The following is a 17,884-nucleotide window of genomic DNA, read 5'->3' on the forward strand; positions in this document are numbered from 1 at the left end:
TCTAGCGTGGGTGGCCTCAAATTAGGCGTCTATACCCATATTTAGGTGGTAAAACAAGCAGGCTGATTTTCAGACGTTTGAATATCGTTAATGCGTGTCTTTAAGCCCTTTTCATTTACTTAAAACGGCTGCCGGGAGAGGAAATAAACAAGAAAAATGAAGGCAGAGGGAAAGAGTTTTATTTCTGAAATAAGGGATTTAAAAAATACCGAAAAGAAACAAGTGGAATGTTTTCAAATGGAATAAATTTGTTGCTGATACAGGCAGGAAATAGCACACTCAAATATATGTGGATGTATAGATATATTTTTATCTGAGCTTTTTTTTGCAATGTGTTTTATATTTAGGACACATATCAAGATTTGCATCTGTTTCCAGAACTTGCTGCTAACAGTTAGTAATGATGCCAAAACATACTTTAGCTCCAGCTTGAGACCAAATGATATTCAGGGCTTTTTTTTATTACTAATTTAGGGTCTGATATTAATTAAGGAAATTTTCCATAAGTGCCAGGCCTTTTCTGAAGAACTCATTAAAATTATATTAACTTAAACCGGAATCACAGTCTGAGCATGTTTTGTAATGATTATTCTTACTGACTCTGCTGGGTTTTGTAAACAGAATGCTAATTGTTAATGGGGCAACCGGGCGCTCGATTCCAGACTTTCAAAGGGCCAGATCCTGAGCCATCACCTAGATGTGTGCTCCCAGTAAAGCCTCCTAACAGGAAGGCAGTGGGACCAAGCTCTTTGTTTCGTCCTTGTGCAAAGACATATGATGATTTCTCCATTCCCTTGGTGGAATCGCCATTGATTTTCTACCTAGGATGGAGCCAGTGGTCGTGGCTGATGCAAGACCACATGTGTCCTGTTATGGAGAGGGAATCTAACTCCATACGTGAGGCTCTCTGGTATATACAGGGTGGTCAGGATCACTTATTTTGCCCTTAAATCTCTGTGGGCTTGAGTCTTTGTGGCACTGAATTTGATTTGATTAATTGCACAAGCTGAATTTATGAAGTGGTTCCATAAAATGTGGGAGAATTTGGTCCTTCTCAGACTGTGACTGTGTTTGGTACAAGAAATGTAGAAAAGCACCTTATGCCCTCCAGGAGTTGTATGGTTTAAAAGGCCCAATTTAACAAATCTTACACTAAAAAATACAATTCAAGAGGCAAAAACTGCTGCTCGTAGAAATATCTGGAGCTGCCTTCACTTTCAGTGAAATTTCCTGGCATTTCTGGCCATGCAGAGTTTGACCATGCTGAATTTGGTCAGGAAGGGAGTGTTAGAGCCCAGCAGAGCTTCACAACACCTTTTTGAAGTGGTTTAGTAATGGTTGTTGGCCCCATTTTACAGATGTCTCAATCTCCTCCCCTCCTGATGGACCTTTTAGCAGAAAAGGATCTGGTGTTTTGCCAGCTTGGCTGTCAGATTTAAAAGAGCATTGATATTGGTGATATTTGGGCTGCTACTGGTGACCAAAAGAGAAGGTAAGAGCCGTGCAAGCGGTTCAGGCTTCCGTGGTTGTACAAAAGAAAACAACGTAGGCAGTGAAGGAGAGGAAGATGAACGAGATAAAATGAAGGTGCGCACCTTCACGTGGCTCATAAAGGATGTTATTAAGGGAGAAGGAACTATTTCGTATGCATTAAAGGGAGGGTATTTGGGGACGCTAATCTGGAAATCTCTTAATATTTGCTTTCAGACTGACTCAAAAAAGAGTGAGGGAAGGGATCAAAGTAGGAGATGCCTTCCCGAGCTTGGGACAGGTTCCCCATGTCCACAAGAGCAGTGTGCGGGCAGTGCACGATCCCCTTGCAGGGAACCTGACCCTGCACCCATGCAGTGCTCAGTGGTGCTTCTGTGTCCAAGCAATTTTTGTGGAGGGCAAGGGTTTTTAGCAATGGTGGAGCTTCGTCTATAAAGCTCAGGGAAGAATAATTTGATATAAGGAGCTTACCACAGGTGTATAGATTCATAGATTATTAATACAGTGAAGCCTGTGTGATCATCTGCTTTGAGCCCACTGTATGATTTCCCCAAATTAGCTCTCATTTGAACTTCAGGTTAAGCTTTGAGGGAAAAAAAAAAAAAAAAAAGAAGATGAAAACTCAGTTGGTGTTTATTTAAAAATTTCCAGGGAAGCAAAATTCTCCACAATCTTTAGTTACATATGCTAATTAAGCTCACTTTGGAAATGTGGGTCTTATTACTAGCCTGAGTTTGTCTAACTTTAGTTTCCACTCATTTGAACTTGCTGTAACTTTGTCTGCCAGATTGCAGCACTGATTTTTATTTCTGAGGTTCAAGTGTGTTCCTGTGGCAGTGACAGACACAACAAGGAGGTGGTAAGAAAGAAGGTTGCTGTGGTGGGTCTCAGGGAGATGACAGAAGCCGCAGGGAACTGGACGTTGTGGGACGCAGAACTGGTCTGACTTGCAAGAAGGCTGGAGGAGCACCATACAAAAATATTTTGGTCATTCAAGTTTGCTGTGGGTTTACTGTGATCTATCAAGCAGTGGAAGTTCCCTTCTGTGATCAGCCAGACTCCTACGGTATCTGCTGAAAAACCCACCTGAAAAAACGCCCTAAGAAAGCATTTTTCACTGACTTTGTGGGCTTCTGCAATTCTTTAGGAATTTTTCTACTTTTATATTTGCCCAATTGTAAAGTCCCTCCCATTTTTTCTAACAAAATTAATTTAATTCCTCACCCATTGCCCTAAATGGAGATACAGGAATAGGACAACAGGATACACATTCTCACCTAGTTTTCAAACACTGTTTAACTTTTAATTTTAAGAAATGTAGCTATAGGTACAAGGGCTTTTTCCTCCAGGTTTAGTTAGCATTTGCTCTGTCAAAAGCAAAGAGAAGTCTGCAGCTCAGAGCTCAGGCTGTGGCCCTGTTGGGTAGCAGACACCCAGCCACAGCAGCCTCTTTGCTCTCCACGTTCATAAGGACTCTGCAGGCAAATTTGTGAATAGAGAGTTGAAACTGCGTTAAACCCTTGTGATTACTTGGACCAGGCAATGCTGTCATTTCATGAAGAAGTTTATTTCTGGCAAAAGAAGTATCATATGCTTAATGCAGGGGGGGTTGTGGTATTTTAAATGTGCTTGTGGAAGAGGAATCAGCGTGCTGTGTCTTCAGCCCTGTCTGGGCCGTGTCACCTCCAGGTTTCCTGGTTGTTTTTCCCAAAGGTCTCTCTAACCACCCACTTGACCTTTTATGCTGTGGTAGCCATGAATGATTGCCGTAATATGTTATTTTGTAATAGAGAAGTGCTGAGAGTAGGCAGCTAGAGAAAGCCTCCTTGGGCTCTTGTGAGAAAGAGAAGCAACCGTACTGAGAGAAGGGGAGAAAAACAGCCCAGGGGATTTAAAACAAGGATGAGTTCTGAAAGCAAAATGGAGGGGTAGGCATCTCATGTTGATCTTTCTGCCTCTTAACATCACATTTCTCTAGCAGTGAGACGTGGAAGGTGCTATTCTTGGATTAGGAGCGGTATCCACAAAGCCTCTTTCACATAGCTGAGATGAAAAGTCCCTACACAAGCTCCAGTGATGCCACGTGCATGGTTTTCACTCGTTATTTTTGATCATTAACTGTGCTATTGCTGTCTGATCCATAAGCGTCGGTGCGTTTTTATGCCCTTTTCTACAAGCACTGTCCAGAATTGGCAGAATATTAGGAAGCTGGCAGCTAAAGGTATGTCCACCTTGGTTTAGTTTATATAGTTAGACTGCGCCATGAGCTTGCGTGGAAAATAGGGTTGCAGCACAAGTACAGGACCAAATGTGTAAGGCACATCATTTTTGGGCGATAGATGTCTGTAAAAAACCAGCTTGCTGTATTTAATTCCATGCTGAAATTATGTTCTGTGTTGTGTTGAAAGCTGTGGGATTGAAAGATTTCCATGAACTGGAGATCAGTCCCCTTGCCAATCCCCTTGACAAGGCTTCGCATGAGGTTTTGACTTTAGCTGGAGCACCCAAGTTTGTCTACCACAGGCGATACGGTTCAGTGATCAAAGCAATGGTTGTATTTGTGAAGAGCTGATGGGCCTTTGCTGGAATCACCACTGACCACGCGATAGGCAGCAGCTGCTAATATTGTTTGTATTGCAGTAGCATCTGGAAGTCCAACTCCATTGTGCTAAGGACTATCCAATTAAAGAAGGGAAAAAAAGAGAGGTCAGCCCTGTCCTCTGTGAATTTGCAGTCTTAAATACAGTACAACTGGTTACAAAATGTACAACAGAATATGAGAGGGAACTGAGGAAACACAAAGAGAGACAGCGAGGTGATAGCAGTGGCTGCAGCCTTGCTAGAGCTGGGTGGTAGTGAGCATGGGCCAGAAGGGAGCGCAAGGCTGATATTCGAAGGAGGGTACTGAGATAGCTCTGTGGCTCTTCACCTTCTCCCAGGCTTCAGAGGCAGCAGGAAAGAAAGCACAAAGCTGCTTGTTACAGCTTGTGATAAGAGACAAGCACTTTTGGTCAGCATCATCACTGAAAAAACTGAATGGGGCAGAAGGTCAGGCCCACCAGGTTAGACTGAGGGTCCACCCAGGACCCATCACCTTCTCAGCATGGCCAAAAGTGGTCACTCAGTTCCCCTGGAGTGCAAAACCAGAAGATATACATTTCCAAGCTGTAGGGGTTTCTAGAGCTGGAGTTTTATGTCTGAATCAGTGCATTTAATAGCTGTTGATAGAGCTCTGTGAATCTGCTTACCCTTAGGTAGGTGGGAATAACCGCAGAGGAGATGCCACATCGATTCTTCTATTTCCTATAGGTCTGTAGTGTTGTGGTCGTATAGGACTGACAGGAACCTCATGAGATCGTATGATCTGCACCCCTCTGCGCAGAAACAGGAATGAACATCAAGTCATTCCTGTTAAGTGTAGCCAACTAGTTATGTGTATTGCTGCCACTGAAAATAAAAATAAAACCATGTCCCAACGAAGGAAAAATCCCAGCCAAAAAACTTCATTAAGATTGAAATAGATAATTTCAGTGCAGTTAAAACCTTTTTAGAAAATAAACTTAAACAAAGGCAGTTAAAGCTAACATTATAATAGAATACAGTAATAAATGCTTGAGAAGTGACAGGGCCTTTATGAATACATTTGAAATATCCCCGGGCTTCTGAATGAGGCTGCTGGACGTGAAGTGGGAGTCATCACTGCAGCATGGTGACTAGACCTAGAGCTGCGTGAGGTTTGTCAGCGTTGACAGAGGGAAGGCATGGAGCAGAAACCTCTGTGAGAACGAGCATAAACCTTTAGGTAGCCTCTAGGGTGCAGATTGCAAAGGCTGGGGTCTGGATGAAGGACTGAAAATTAGACCTTCTGGAAGGGCGACTGGTTTACCAAATAGGAAGGGAAGCAAGTGCCTTAAAAACACCAGGAGGGCTGCTGACCCAAAATCTCTGCAACATAAGCCTGAGATGAAATGGCTCATTGGAAGAGGCGTCTCGCAGAAGCTCCTCGGAGGAAGTCCCCGGGAACTGTGATGTGGATGCTGGCATGGCCAGAGGAGCCACAGAGGAATCCTGGCAATGGGAAAAAGGCACCTCTCTTCCCCCTTTCTTCCCTCTTCCTCTCTCAAATATCTCCCTCTAAAGGGATTTTTTGTTTGTTTTTGTTTTCATTTTGATTCCTGCTAAAAGCCAACCCATGTTGGTTTTTTTATGGGTGAAAAGGAGCGCAGGGGAGGATCTAAGTACCGTCGGAGCCTAATTAGGAGCCATCGTATTAGATTCCAAAATTAGATAGGAAGCTGGGTTTAAGAGTAGTCCAAACCCAAGCAGTTCCTAGTTTGGCCTGGCCCACATAGGTGGGCCAGACTGGTTTGGAGCTGTTTTGAGGACAGGCTGCTTGCCCGTGGAGGAAACCGTTCCAGCTGCAGTGGAGCTGGAGCACGACGCCTGGTCTTCAGCCGGGCCAGCTTCTGCTCTCACCGGTCTGCTCTGCAGATGCGCTGGAGGGGCGTTTCGTTTAAAGCAATTCTATCTGTTCCTTTCTCTAGCAGATGAAGGCAACTGAAGGCAGTAATTCAGGCTGACTTTGTACACCTCTTTTTTATTTCAGATATCAGGATTACGTATGAAAATTTATTTCAAGCCAAGTTCTCTTTACTCTGTCTGACTACCACCTTTTCTGTGTCTTCACCTGTTGAAGAGCTTATAAAAAATGTATGGTGGGGTTTGCCTTTAATCTTTGTAACTTTACAACATCTAACAAAGTATTTCATAGTCTTTTCCAAACTGTAGTTCTGACCTTTGTCACTTGGCTAACAAGAAGTATTAAAATATCCATCTTAACAGCAAGCAAAATTTAGCCAGGAAAATCAAATTATATGCCCAAAGTCACAAAACAAATCAGTAGCAAGAGCCAGCAAGCAATAACGGACCACATTTCCCCTTTTTACAGCTTTAATGGATAAGTGGGCTTTCTAAACTTCTAAATAACATATGCTTTTTTTGCCAATATGCAATTATCCTATACGATATCTCCATGATACATTTATTTTTTACCAGCCCAGTTAGACGTTGTCCAAGTTGTCTTTTGAAATAAAGCAAATTCAGAGACTAATCAGGTTATCCTGACTTAACTACAGGCTTAGTTAGACTTTGGTAGGAGTGTGCATTTTTACAGTCTATGGCAAGCACGAGGCGTCGAGTCTTAACTTAATCCTCGGATACAGAATTGTAGTATCTCACATTTACATGAGCTGTGGCCATTCAAGTGACTGTTACTGTGGTTTATCTGAGACGTGGTAATGTGGATTTTAAGTTTAGACCATCAATACTGATTTGAGCTGCTAGTGGTATAGCCTAAGTTGCCATACAAGCAAACAGCCTAAAGCGTGTTTATGATGTGAGCTATTACAGACCAAAGTCTGTTTCTCTTTCTCATCACCAGTTTCCTGGGAGGATAAAAACCGTATTCAGACTTCACACTATGGAGAAGAAGCATTTATTTAGAGGTGTTCAAAGTTGGGCTGGTTTAAGCTTCAGCTCAGCTGATGAATGGAGATGCTGTGTGGACAAGCTTATAATGGATTGAAACTTAGCTTACAGTAGTTTGCCTTAACTTAGTAAGAAACTCAGGTTAGGTCTGAAATGAATGAAAAAAAATATACGGAGGGATTTACACTGCTTTTATTAAATGCCGTTGAAAAATCATATATTGTTAAAGTGGTGCAATGCTGAATATAAAAGGGGATATAGCGCCTCCAGCCCTGCTATACAACTGTGTTTAACTGTCTGTGTCCTGCTGAGTTTGATGGCAGTTTGGTACCTAATCAGGCACTGAGTGCCTAAATGCGTGGATTGAAACCTCTGTAGGTCTTTGCACTGGTCAGTGGTTTTGACTCCTGGATATGAGAGCAGCAGCTCTAGCAAAAACAGCCCAGCGGTTGCGTGCAGAGATTCCCTCTGTCTCCCCAAAGCTTGGGGTGACTCGGGGCAGTCCGCATTGCACGCTGGCGAGTCCTGCTCCGTGGCTTGTCGAGAGCCACAGCTTTGCTCCTGCCGTGCCGAGGGTCACAACGTCCCCTGAGCTGCTCTCGCTCTGGCCCATGAGACGGGCGCAGCGGTTCAGCTCGGTGTTTGCCCACCCATCTCCCCGCGGGGCTCCTTTGCACCACGAGCCTCCTGGAATTCCCTTGACCGATGGGGTCTTGAGTCATGCTGATGTGTTTGACAATTTTATCATGGCCTGACGTTACCGCTGTTGGTGTTACTTGGGGGAAGTGTGTTCTCACTGTAAAGGAAAAAGCTCTGGCCGTCATGGGGTGAGTTATTTTCCACTGTTTTCACTCCAAGAGTGTAATTTCGCCTGCTGCTAAAATCCTTAACCTAAGATGGAAATGCCTCCCCGGTATCTCCCCTCTCATTTCTCCAGTACCCAGAAGCTCTCCGTGGGCTAAGTGCCCTCAGCCCCTTCGGAGCGGCTGCTCCTGCGCAGCTCCCGCTCCGAGCACAAGCAGCCGCTTTCAGCTGCCTCCCCGCAGGACGAGGTGTGTCTGTTTACCCTCTGGGGACACAGGACTCCATGCTGCGGAGGAGAAAAAAAAACATCATGGCCCTGGACGTGGACAGGGACTGAGGCTGAAAACGTCCATTGAAGGGAGAAGTTATTTTGGAGGGGAAAAGTGTGGTTTTAATTGTTTAGATGAAGGGGTTTTATGTTTTATGGATGTCTGGGGGCTGGGGAGGTGCCTTTTCGTCCTCCGTGTACGATATTGTTCAAGGAAAAAAAAATATTGGATTATCTACGTTTGTGAATTTAAGTTTTTTTGGCCAGAAGCGTAACAATTCGTAGGGTTTGATTTTTCTCTGGAAAAAAAAAAAAAGGCGTTTTGAGAACAGGGCCCGGGTAACCAAAATATGTTTGTTTTTGTTTAAATCGCTCAGTAGAGAAATCGTCTCTTGTCTATTGTTAAGAGAGAGGTTTAAATCAAAGGCAAATTCTACATATTCTAAAATATACAGACAACTCTTTGAAAGCAAAGCCAAGCAAAACTTTAAAAGAGACCTTCTCCTTGATGCAGAAGTTTTTAGTTAGTTTACTGTGCTGAGGCTCGAGTGGAAAGAAACAGCCTGAGAAACAAATCGCAAGTCCCCATTTCGGAGGCGGAAGTTGGGGAGAGCATCATATTAATAGCACACGAGACCTTTCCACAGCACTTCTCATCCAGGGCTTTTCCAGCAGCAGCAAGGAAAAGCCTTTGCAGTTCGTGGGGATTTTTGTGTTCGGACTTGGCTGTGGCAGGTTTAAGTGAGCGGCAGAGTGAGGGAGTGGAGGGCCTGATCCTCTCATGTTGGGTGGTCCCTCCTGCCACAAATAACCCTATTGAAAACAGAGGGACTATTTGTGGAGTCATTCGTTTGTCAGGAAAAGCAGGGTTTGTAGGATACGGCCCCAATTAGCAGCCAAATTCCTGGTTGTTTTCTCGTGATAAAAACACGGCTAGCTGTCACAGAGATGCACGTAGCATTTCTTTGGTTCCCGTTTGAACTCCTGCCACTTGCTCCGTTCTTCTTCCCGCTTCCTCGGCCATGCAAAAAATATTCCAGTGCCACACTAGCTCGGATGAGCTGTCTGCTTCCCTCCTGCCTGGGACTGACGTGGCCTCCGGCCCTTTGCCGTGCCGTTTGGGATCGGCAGGGCTTGAGCTGTGTGCTCCCCGGCTCCTGCTCGCTGCTGTCCATTGGTGAGGGCACCTGGGGGTTGCTCTTGACCTTCGGCTCCTGGCTGCTGGAGCACATTAGGCAGATGATATCCACCCCCTGCCTGGCATCACTGCCTGACACCCAACACATCATCCCCACCATAAATCCTGGGGTTTATGTGACCCAGATACACTCAACCCCGTCCAGAGTACATCCCTCCTGAATCCAGCCTTTCCTGGGACGTTTGCTTAACAAACAGTCTATCACCGAGCTGCAGTTTCTGGAAACGCTCTTAATTGCCCGCACACGTTATCGCTGCCCGCCCCATGCGTGCCGGCTCAGGCAGGGCGACGGCTTGGCCGGCCCCGCCTGAGCTCAGCGCGCCGGTGGATGCCGGGAGGGCTTTCTGGGAGCCGCGGGAGCACTGATAGCAGCGCCGTTATTTGGGGGAGGGATGAGTGCTCTCCTTAGCTGTGTTTTTTTTGTGGCTCACTGTTTTGGTAGCCATAAGTCATTAGTGGTTTTTAATATTTTTTTTTTTTTTCTGTTTTTCCGCCTGGAAACTGAAATAAGGGCTGAAAGAGTAGATTTGTCATTCTTCTTCTTTTTCTCTCTTTCCCCCCCCCCTCTATTTTTTCTTCTTTTTTTTTTTTTATATATTTTTTTGGCTAATCTGAGGCACACTGCCACATCTGAAGCCACTTGGCTTATTATGGATTTCATGGAAACTGATTCCCTGAAAGTGTTTCCATATGTGTGTTCCCAATATATCCCATCCTTTTCTAAATGGGAGTACAAACTCGCACACGAGCTGGAAATGGCTTCAGGATGTGACAGAGAAGTCATATGACTGGAGTGGCACTGTGTGTGGCCCTCTCTGAAAGACACGGTGTCCTGTGTGCTGGCTTCTATCCTACAGTAGATCCAGTTTCAAAGAATATCTTCCTTCCCGGCTTCTTAAAAACTCTTAATCAAGAACCAGCAAGGAATCCTCTGTCCTCAGGAGGGACACATATTAGTTGAACGAGATTCGAAAGGAAAATTTGGATGGGGAGGAGAAAAGAAGGGTTTGAAGGGTGAAATTACAGAGCAATGCCAAGGGCTTCCCCCCCCTCCCCGCCCCTGCAAAACATAGTTTCTTTGTGTCTGCTTGAGGATCAGATGGTATTTCTGAGTTACTAGCATGCAGTGGAAAAGTACAATTCATGACAACATTGGAAACAAATATTTATACTGGATAGTTAAGGCACATTTTTCTGAAAAAAAAAAAAAAAAAAAGAAGTAATAAAGGAGACTGCTAGCCCCAATGTATATTATCTTCCCATTCACTGGATTTATACAGGATTCCTGTACCGACGCTTGCCGTCACCGTGCATGAGTCGCAGCTCTCAGCCCTGCGGTTTCACCCCCTTGCTCTATACAGCACCGCTGAGGTTGCTATCCAAGAAAAGCCTCAAATGTTCCCTCTGATGTATTTCAGCTGGGGCTGGTGAAAAACAGCAGCGGCTGAAATTCAGGCAGGAAAACTTGGGGAAAACTGAACCAAGAGTGATACGCGCCGATGTGTGTGCTTGTGCCATCCAGCACTGCAGAGCTGCTAGACTTATTGCCAGGAAACGTTATTTACTTTCTGCTTCCAATGCAGTGCGTAGATGGCCTGAGACTTTATACAAGCAGGGGAATTCTGACATACTACCAGTTCCGTTCCACCTGGATCACCCTTGGCAGCTTCAGACTGAAGTCACTGAGATGAGATAGCAAAGACCGAGAAGTTCCGAGGCTCCCCATCACACCAGGTCAACAGGCGTCCACGGATGGCAGGTCACAACCGCTAGCTGAGGACGTTTTTCTGTAATATGACCATTTGTCCCCCTCCTGTGGTTCTCGTTAGAAAGGTTTATGAGTCCTGTGCAAGTGAAGCTTCACAAGAGGCAACATCTATAAATGAGACAGTGATGACTGATGCTTTTTGTAGCTCCATTTCTGCTCCCAGCAGTCCATCTAGAAGCTTTTGTTTCACACACGGGAGGAATTTCTGCCCACTTCTGTTGATAAATTTAAGATAAGCTACCTCTTGAGGTGCAGGCAGCAGACACCTGTGTTTAGATGCATAGCGTCACCCAGCAAGACTTAGATGCCTAAAGAAAATCACCTTCTCCCAGCACAGTTCGTCCAGCAGAAAAGTCCTATGGAGGGAACAGGGCAGGTAATGAAGGAGCCTGGGCTGGAGAAGTGCAAAGAGACCTTGATTTTGCCGTTAAGCAATATAACAGCTCTGCTTGGTAAACACTTCCCTTCACTTGCACGGGTGGGACTTTAATGGTTCCCTCGAATTATGTTATTTATGGGCTGTTTCTTCCAGCACAGGGCTTAGGTGCTGCGCCATAAATTCAGTGAAAACATCTATCTGCAACTTAATCTGTGGTATTTTAGGTGCCAAAGTCCTTTTACCTACATACCAGAAAGCACAAGCACGCAGTTTACTGTGTGAACTGGGGTACTGAGGGATGGCAAGCCGGGATGCACTAGAATTAGGTTCTCGCCTGTTGTGCGTGAGGTTCTGAAGGGGTTAAAACGTCCCTCCCTCCCTCTGACTTTTGTGAGACTGCTGTGCTTAATAATGTTGCAGTTTAAATGGTCCCAACTAGGCCTTGAAGTTAACACCTTGTTGAGGTGAAGGAAAGAGGAGGGGGGGCCAGTTCACACCTTTTCTGCTGCTATTGTTTGCCAGGAGACCTGCTTGGGCTAACCTGAGGAAAAAAAAAAGTGCAAAAATATGCTTTTTTTCCCTCCTGTTTTGGTGGGTTTTTTTTTTTTTTGTTGGGTTGTTTTTTTTTTTTTTGTTTTGTTTTGGTTTTTTTCTGAATTAAAGGGAGGGAAAGAGCATTTGAAAACATACAATTTCCTGTGATAAATGGCTGCAAGCATCCAGACGCCCAAAAGTGAACTAGGGAGGAAGAAGCCCTGTGCGTTATTGTAGCAGCGCTTCATGACCCTGGCCTTTGCTGCACCTAGAGGCATGTTTGGGGGTGGATGTGTGGAAGGAGTGTCCCTGAGCTCGGGCACAAAGCTGAGCACCAGCGTAGGTTTGGAGGATCAGGACCTAACAGCTACAGCAAGGAATAGATAGATACAGGAGGAGGTCGTTTGTGATCCCTGGGAATTACAGTCTCAGGCTCCATCCTGCAGTGGCATCCAGAGGGGTGGTGGTACAGCACCTTTAGAGAGTCGAAGGTTTGCCTGGAAGGAGGCAGGAGAAGGATTGTGCTGTGTTATTCACTAAACACTTCTTAGCAGAGGCAGGTGACAAGAATTTAACAAAATGAAGAGCAAAATAACACACTCCCTGATACAGAAAGGAGCTTGGGGAAAACAGAGATCCAGCTAGCAAATAATCACTGCCCCCCATCCAAACACGTTGACAAGGATCCTTAAGATTGCAAAACTAAGTGCTCAGAAATTGGGAAATCTCAGTTGCCTGTGCAACTTTAAATCAGCCTCATTCTGCTTATGCATTATATTACAGATTTTAATTACAGGATCACATGATACTTTTCCCACGGGATTCCTGTCTCATTCAGTGCACAGGATGGACAGTGCTAACTTAATGAGCAGCTCTTCAATATTTTGTTTTGTTCTTGTTCTTTGCATTTCCTCAGGCCTTGCTTATTGCAGAGCATTAAATTCTTCTCCAAAGAAGCAATTTCTTGATGGGCTTTGCTGTAATATTTCTGCCATAGCATTTGTATACAGTTCATTGCAGTGCAACATTCCCAAGAAACAACTCGCTTCAAAAAGAGTGTTGAGATTGACTCGGAGGTCTTCAGTGCACCTTCTGTGTGTCACCTACATCATGATTTTTTTTTCTGTCTTTAGCCTTATGTTCGGACCTGACCTGTTGGCTTCAGCTGTGAATATTTAGCACATGTGCAAATCAGAAGCCAATGTCTTTGCTGGGCACAGAAAATGAGAGAAGTAAAAATGTGATTTGGAGGGATTTCAGCTGAGTCACATAGGAACCGTGTGGCAGAAACACGTATAAAATCCAGTTTGCTCAGGAAATAATTGGGTCTCCCTCGCCTTGTTCACTTCACCCCTTCTCATTTCTTGCAGCAGTGGATTTGGGGGCGTCTGTAGGCAGCGATCTTCTCTATTCCTCAACTCTGATATATCTCCAGAGAAGATCAGCTTGTGTGCTGCCTGCAGGAGGGTTCGTGTAAAAGGAGTAACATCTTCTTCTGTAGTTGGATGTATCATAGAGCATATAGAGAAGTAACTGGAATGCTGGTATTTCCTAACTTTCTCACTCTTCACGTGGTAACCTTAATAATATCCTTTTGTTTGTCTCTAGTTGTGTTTGTATTTTCTCAGATTTCTAAAAAAAGCAAACCCCAAGTAACCCTGCCTTTCCAAATGTTTCTTTGCAATATTGTACAAACATCCACATGGACCATCATTTAGCTCCTTTTACGCAGGCTTCTGCCATTCCGGTGAATGGAGCCACTGATGGACTGATTCTTGGTCAGGACTGGCGCGGGCATGGGTGGGGGTGTCCACGTGTTTCAGCAATATTTGCAGAAAAAATGCTGGGACTTGGGACTCCTGGATTTTGTTCCAGTCTCTGGACGAGTGTCTTTGTAGGGGCACAGACTCTTCTGCCCATTTTTAGGCAGAATGCTTATGAGTTGTTCATATTTGGCTGGATTTTCATGGCAACGTCTCTCACACAAAAAGCCACTCCTATTCCAAAGTTCAAGTCCTTACTTCAAAGCATGGAACTGGTACAGCTTTTCAAAGGAAGGCTCCTCAGAGTTTGAGATTAGTAAAACAATATATTTTTCCCAGCAGAAGAGTTTCAGCTGAAATTTTAAAAACAAATAAATGCATAAATCACAATTTAGCCTGAGACAGACGCCCAGCATGGACAATTTCAGCCAGAACATTTAAAGTTTGGCAAAGCTGTAAGAGACTGAAAATTGTCTCATCATGTGAAGTGTGTGGCATACTTCATACAAGGCGATATTATCAGCTGCAAGTAATCCAAGCTGCACATATAATTCACAGACGTAGATGTTAGGGAAAGGAAAAAACAGTTTTAATAGATCAATTAGCGCTACGTCCCAGCCTGAATCAAACTGTTGAACAAAACCCCACAAAATCTGGTATCTGCTTCAGCGAATGTCTTAAGTCGGACATTCTCCAAAACACAAGTGAATAATTTAGCTAATACTAGGTAAATGTATTTAACTCTATGTAGTTGAATTTCCTTGAAACAGATTATTTGCTGACTTTTGAATACAGCACTGCTCTGTTTTCTTGCATGCAATGATTATGCGTTGACTTGATATACTAGAAATTTCCCTATCAGACATACGAAATAAGCCAGAGGACTTTTTTTTTTTTTTTGGTGGTGACCTTATAGCATAAAATGACAAAGCAAATTGCAATATTTGTAAGTTACAAAATTATCCTATAACCTTTTAAAGTAGACGTCAGCTTCCTATACCCACAAGGAGTTAATCTATCCAGGGTACATTATGATCTTTAGTAATTGGAAGCGATCGGGCAAAGTGCTGTAAACCTGGCAGAAATTTGTTGCCTCGTTTTCTGCAAACCACAAGCACAGCTTATTAATTGAGAAATGAACATTAACTGGCATTAGCTGGCATCTGTAAACTGAAAAAGAGAAATGACTATGGTGCACATTCAGCTGTAAACGGTAGAGCTGCAAAGCTGCAACAGGTAAAATTGGTTTTTAAGCGCGAATGCAAAACCATTTCAGTCGGCTGCTGGCAAATGCCCAAGTCTAGGGTTTTTAATGAGGCTTCTGCATCAAAATAAGTGAAACCACATGGAATTTTAATTGTTCTTATTCTAAATATGAAACACACTGGAGCAGTATTCTTGAATCTAGGATGTTAGCATGTATATCGGGATATTAACATGACCAGTTTTCTGTTCTAAATGTATGTCTCTCAGAAAACTTGAGTGCCAGGTTACGTTACGGAGGAATCAGCTTGGAAGATTTAAAAACAGTTTAACCCAGACTCTTTCAGATGTGAAGCGTTTTTTAAAAAAATATTCTTTTTTTTTTGGTCCTGTCAAGCATGGTGAGCTTATCAGAGTGTGTAGGAAAAGAAGGTCGCTTGCTGTGCTTGGTGCTGTGTTTCTCTTTCTGGCGGCACAAAACGAAGGCTCTTCTCTTTACAGAAGTGTGGTTTCGCAATCTTGCGGCCGCAATGTAGGGCGGGGGATCTGTGCTTCACCCATTTAATACAAGCTATCACGAGAGTGGGAATTCACAGATGCAAATTGTTTTCTTGCTCTGACAGAGGAAAAATTAGCATAAATCTTTAATCCTGCTGGGGAGAGGAATAAATAATTTACTTGCACTGTCATGTTACTATATTGCTGATTGACATCGCTATTTGCGTGCAACTAGATATACAAAGATGGGTGCCATACCCAAAAGAGCTGTTTATCTTCCCAGTCCAGCAAAGAGCTAAACATATATAAATGAATATGCATCTGGTGTTTGCAAGTTAGAATCAAAATCAACCATAACACAAGGACATAGCATGGAGGGAGGAGGAGATTGAAAATGCATGAATGAGATTGCATAGCGGTGAGGATGGCACGAAGCTGAATTTTAGAGGTGACTTTTTAAAAAGTTTCTGGACTCACTTAGAAAAGAGCCTTTAGAACAGGCATCACACCAAACTTTTTCTGATCTCCAAAAATGACTTTACACAATGGAGATACAGAAGGCTGGGAACAAATCGCAGCCTGGTGCAGGGAGTTATTGAGGTGGCAAAAGGCATTCGGGCAGAAGAGGGGTTGGCGAAGCGAGTGTGCAAGAGCCGTGTAGACACAGCCGTGAGTGAGATAAGAAAGGGTTATGGTTGTTTGGCCTTTGGGTAAATAGGGTTGTGCTTTACAATCAACAGTAGAAACCAACAAGTGTAGATTTACTGGGGTGTGTAAGGAGGTCTGTAGCCTCACATTAGACATGCCTACGTGTGGTGTGCACATTCCCAGCCATTCCACGCATACATGATCCCTTGGCAGCACCCATACAGATAATATTTGGATCTAGCCCTGAAAGGGGGATTGCCTTTTATTGTGGAAAAATGTGTGGATAGTTTGTTATTAAGGAAAAAAAAAAAAGTATTGGTTGCAAAGAAACCAAAAATGCTGATGTTCTTCTACACCTTTACACTCATAACAATTCTACCTTTGATTATAAAAGTCTTGTTTAGCTTCTATCAGGGTAAACTAAGAGCAACTCTGTTCCTGCTGGGAGAGTTGCAATAACAATAATAATAATAAAAAAAAAGAGTATAAGCTGTAGCAGATTGAAACTCAAGTATTTTGAGCAGCTGGGGAAATTATGTTCTAACCTTATATTTCCAGATAGGTATCAGACCTGTTCACAATATAAAGGATAGCGTTCCAAAATTACGGCTTTGAATCTGGGTGGTATTGCCTCTGGCTATTGTTTGCAGTTGGGAACGAAAGAAGTTGCATCAAGTAGTAGAGTGTTTGCTGTAAAGGTACAAGTTATATTACATTCCACAGGGCTGTGGTTGGAGGGGTTGATGATGGAGACAGACCCATTCACCCCTAGGTCACTGATTCAGTTCCAGATAAAGATAATAGTAATCACATTGTCATCAGAGTTAAAATGGGCTTTTTCTGCCCCTTTAAAGCTCTGTACTCAATATCTTTCGAGGCAGTGGATTATAATCCCCAGGTTTTAGGCTGTGTGATTTGGATGCTTGGCTGGCTCAGGTCCTCCAGCCTGAACCCAAGCTGTACCTGAGCTTTGCCCCCCTGCTGCTTTGAGATACCATTGCAGGTGTGGGTTAAATGAGCTGGTAGAACAGGAGAGAATAGTGATCTAAATCACAAAATGTGCCGCACAAGGTGGCAGGGTCTGTAGCAACCACCGTTGTGGGTGCCGTAGGGAGCAAGAGCAGAAGGGCTGGAGGGACCTTCCTTCTACACAGCGGTGTCAGCAGGTCAGATGCAAAGCCTGTCTGCAAGGAAGAGCATTGCTGCATCTTACATTGAGGGTAGGCAGGGTGTTTCAGTGTTTAGTATGTCAGTTTGGCATCTAGAAGATGCCGTATTTTCCTTTTAGGTAAATCAGATTCGGTAGATTGGCAAAGAGATGGGTGAAGCCTTGGATCTAGGGGACTGTAAAGCTGTAGAAGTGTCAGCTGGGAAGCACAGGGAGAGCCCATTTGATTTCACAATTTTCCACCTTTATTTATAACGCGCTCTTTCCAGCTCTCTCTCTCAAAAAAAAATAATGTGTCTACTGCATACTGGCTGATGCATTTCCCTCCCTCTTGCACTGTACTTCTTCATTATACTTTTTCTCTTTCCTTCTGTCCCTTTTCCCACACCCTTTTGTTTTCCATTTTTCTGGCTCTCAACACAAGCCTTCACCATCTTTCTCTTCTGCTCCTGTCCATCCCACAGTCTCCTAAGCAGATCACCAAGCTACTAACGTTTGCTTTCTGCTCTGAAACTTTGGGTGTTTGATGTGGGATTAGAAATTAGGCAAAATGAGTTTACCCATCCCTGTTTTGCGTTAGAATCCAATTCACAGCGTTACCATCCAGACGTTCACAGTAGCCATAAACTGTGTGGTCTTTTTTTCAACCAGACTGCACAGACTACATATGAAAAC

At 43.8% G+C, this 17,884-nt stretch overlaps 1 protein-coding gene across 7 annotated transcripts in view; it reads left to right on the forward strand.

Moving 5' to 3' along the window:
- Positions 1-17,884, forward strand: part of RUNX2 (RUNX family transcription factor 2) — a 222,479-nt gene that overhangs the window by 133,789 nt on the left and 70,806 nt on the right. For 2 of the 7 annotated variants that reach the window (XM_086461652.1, XM_086461653.1), the window contains exon 9: positions 8,879-8,922. The exons of the other annotated variants lie outside the window; for them this stretch is intronic. In XM_086461652.1, coding sequence (XP_086317778.1) covers positions 8,879-8,922 — 44 coding nt within the window. The remainder of the gene's footprint in view (positions 1-8,878; positions 8,923-17,884) is intronic. 7 annotated transcript variants of the gene reach the window in all.

Source organism: Leptosomus discolor, chromosome 2, assembly GCF_034619465.1.
Source record: "Leptosomus discolor isolate bLepDis1 chromosome 2, bLepDis1.hap2, whole genome shotgun sequence".
Classification (NCBI taxonomy): Eukaryota; Metazoa; Chordata; class Aves; order Leptosomiformes; family Leptosomidae; genus Leptosomus; species Leptosomus discolor.